The 3,508-nt window shown below is 39.5% G+C and overlaps 1 protein-coding gene across 1 annotated transcript; it reads left to right on the forward strand.

Annotated features, from left to right (window-relative positions):
* Positions 1–848: 848 nt before the first annotated feature.
* Positions 849–1,733, forward strand: LOC132628823 (protein PELPK1-like). Its single transcript, XM_060344587.1, has one exon. It carries the CDS (start codon positions 849–851, stop codon positions 1,731–1,733), a length of 885 nt encoding a protein of 294 aa, XP_060200570.1.
* The last annotated feature ends 1,775 nt before the right edge of the window (positions 1,734–3,508 follow it).

Raw genomic sequence — 3,508 nt, forward strand, 5'->3', positions numbered from 1 at the left:
TCAAGAGTATTACTGCTGGGTCGGTGAAAATTCGACACATTAAGCTTGAATCTACTTAAAGAAAGCGAGATATCCACTTCTCAGCTTAAAAAAATTATTTATTTTCCGAACACAACCGTCTTATTGTGTTATTTTACGTGGCTCTGTATCAATATCAAAGCTATATGCAATGCAACTGTCCTTTTATCTTAGATTCGATATGCTATTCTTTCAGCTATTGAATTGTTTTATTTCTTGGAAAATTGTATAAACTGTAAAAGTATGTCACTTGCAATATTCCACCATTTTATATGGAATAGCTGAGGATAATGTATTCCAAGTTAAAGCCATCATCGTTAGTTTATGCTTCTGTAAACTCGGGCACGTCAATTGTCTGTTTTTGATTCGCCAGACTTCAAGTGTCACTCTCTTGCACACCTCTGTTTTTATATGTAAAGAAAATAACCTTTTTGTTTAGACATTTTCGGTAAAATGTGAATCCAGGACTTTTCTCTTTTCAAGAAAATGAAATCAGCTAAGTAAAGGATTATTAGCAGGTTGCCAGCATAGCCTATATATCTGTGACAGATTTAGAATATTATGTAATTAGGTCATCCAGATTGACTTTTGTGCAATGAAAGTGTAAGCTAAGTGGATGAGAAGTTCAACTACACAGGTCCTTACTTAACAAACAAAATCCTGAAGTCCTTGTCGCATGCATTCGTAAAACATATATATATATATATATATATATATATATATATATATATATATATATATATATAGCAATAGACTTAAAGACAATCCCTCATCCGAATCACATTGAACTCTTTGTATATTTTCTTTAATCTTCTAAGATCTGGAGAAAAATGGCTCAGCATTACCACTTATTCTCCCTCTTAGTACTTGCATTTCTCAATTTATTTGCCATTCGTGGAAGCATAACTGGTGCCACTGCACGCCACCTTCTAGAGATTCCCCTCCCTGAGATTCCTAAACCAGAACTTCCGAAAGTTCCAACCTTGCCAAAGCCCGAGCTACCAATTGTCCCAAAACCCGAGTTACCAGCTTTGTCAAAGCCTGAGCTACCAGCTGCCCCAAAGCCCAAGTTACCGACATTGCCAAAGCCTGAAATGCCAACTGTACCAAAACCCGAGCTTCCTGCTATGCCGAAGCCTGAGATTCCAGCAATGCCGAAACCCGAGTTTCCTCCCTTGAAAAAGCCAGAAATTCAAGCAGTGCCGAAGACTGAGGTTGCACCAACTATGAAAAAGCCTGAAGTTCCAGCTGTGCCAAAGCCTGAGATTCCGACTATACCAAAGCCAGAAATTCCAGAACTACCAAAACCAAAAGTCCCAGAGCTTCCAAAGGTAGAAGTCCCAGTTGTCCCAAAGCCTGAGATCCCGGCTGTGCCAAAGCCGGAGATTCCAGAACTACCAAAGCTAAAAGTCTCAGAGCTTCCAAAGCTAGAAGTCCCAGCTGTGCCAAAGCCTGAGATCCCGGCTATGCCAAAGCCGGAAATTCCAGAATTACCAAAGCCAAAAGTCCTAGAGCTTCCAAAGCTAGAAGTCTCAGTTGTGCCAAAGCCTGAGATCCCGGCTATGCCAAAGCCAGAAATTCCAGAATTACCAAAGCCAAAAGTCCAAGAGCTTCCAAAGCCAGCAGTCCCCGCTGTGCCAAAGCCTGAAATCCCGGAAATACCCAAACCAACTTTTCCTTCATTTTCTCCACCACACAAACCCTCTACTCCTTGAGTAAATTATATGCTACTGTCTCTCCATTACAAAGTACCCAACTGATGTTTTGGAATTTCCATCTCAGTCTATGAAGTTTGCAGCATATGGGCCATGACATGGAGATGTTTGGCAGAACACATTGGATACTTTCTTGTAGGAGTAGAAATTGTAATTCTTTTATAGTATTTGAATTGGATGTACCATGTTTGACTTTTTATTATGCTATATGAGCGTTTTATATGCTTTCTATATATACAGTGTAATAAAGCTAATGATCTATACTACTTTGCTTTAGTTTCTATCATTAGCCATCTCTGTTTGTCCACTCTTTTCCTCTCCGTTTTTCTTTCCTAATTTATAGTAACCAATTTCTTACATCACATTTGTCCACTCATGTTGTTATCTCTCTACAGAATTACTGATTATTTAAGCTTTGGTTTACGTGATTGCAATAATAATTAGCTTTATTTCTGATCAGAAACCTTTGATTTGGGAAGAACAATACATTGAGTCAGGATCAAAGATAAGAAAATCTAATGGTATTGCTGATCTTGCTCTAGGCGTGGAAACAGAGCTGGGGCTTCGGTGTTTTTCTATATGGTTGAATGGCTGAAAGCAAGAAAGAACTGGAGCACTAATTTCTCTTTCTTTTATTTGATTCTCTCGAGAGATAATCCTACATAGAACTCAAGGAAAAAGACCCTAATGTCAGTTCAGGACATTAGTATCCAGTCACAAGTTTTGATAAGTGTGAAAGGTCCATCTGTATTTCAGGAAATAATATATTTGGGTTATCTGTGTCTTTTTATCCAATGAAGCTATCATGGAACGCAATAGAGAGAGAGAGAGAAAAAGTAGTTGTTCAAAGATTTTAAGTTCAAAGAGCTATGGTTGGAACAGAACCATGAGGTGTCAGGCTCACTCTCAGCGGAAGCAACTAGGTGACTCTTTCAATCTGCCTAAGCCTTGGTGGAACAGAGTTACCCGTTACCTGTACTGGTAGGAGGTAGCACGTACAAGGTGAAATAGTTGAGGTGTACGTAAGCTTGCTCGCACACCACCGTCATCAAACTAGAAAGGAGGAAAAAAAAAGGGGGTGGGGGTGGGGGGGGGGGGGGGGGAGGGGGAATAAAAAAACGAAAGAGAAATTTATAAGATCTTGAGGGTTGAGGTAGATGAATTTCATGGAATCAATAACAATTGTAGCAGTAGTTTGTCTATTGATCACTGAATCTCATTAATGTTTCTTGGCATAGAATGATCTGATAAGTACTTCAGGTAGGATTTGCACTAGAGGCTTCTCATTGGAGACTTCAATAAACAAGTTGATGCCGCAGAAGGTGCTTTTATTATATAAGGCAGAATATCGAAAGCCACCCCTAAATTCGACGCTTTTTATTCAGATCCCTCTTGACTATTAGAAGTCTTAATTACAACCCTCCCCCCCCCCCCCCCCCCCCCCCACCCCCGGCCCCGAACTTGGCTAGTTGATAGCTTTTACGTACCAAGTTTAGGGTGGTTAGGTATGCTGCCTATTATTAAACTGGCATTGTTTCGGAAGTGGTTATCATCAACAACCTTCCTTTCCCACATTGCAGGTGCTTCCATCAATTGGGAAGGAACCAATTGAAGTTCTTGATATAGTCGCGACATAGTTTGTCTTGAGGTTCTGCAAATCAAACACTACTGCCTGTTAATGGTTTATTTTTATATATGCCTATTCTTTTTTAACAGTTCGTTTTCTTAATGAGATCATGTTAGGTTTTATGTTCGTTTGATTCTCTTACTGAACC

Source organism: Lycium barbarum, chromosome 2 (assembly GCF_019175385.1).
Source record: "Lycium barbarum isolate Lr01 chromosome 2, ASM1917538v2, whole genome shotgun sequence".
NCBI lineage: Eukaryota > Viridiplantae > Streptophyta > Magnoliopsida > Solanales > Solanaceae > Lycium > Lycium barbarum.

Bases quoted from the DNA above. Each gene is read 5' to 3' on its own strand.
- LOC132628823 (XM_060344587.1), top strand. From the start codon at position 849: ATGGCTCAGCATTACCACTTATTCTCCCTCTTAGTACTTGCATTTCTC.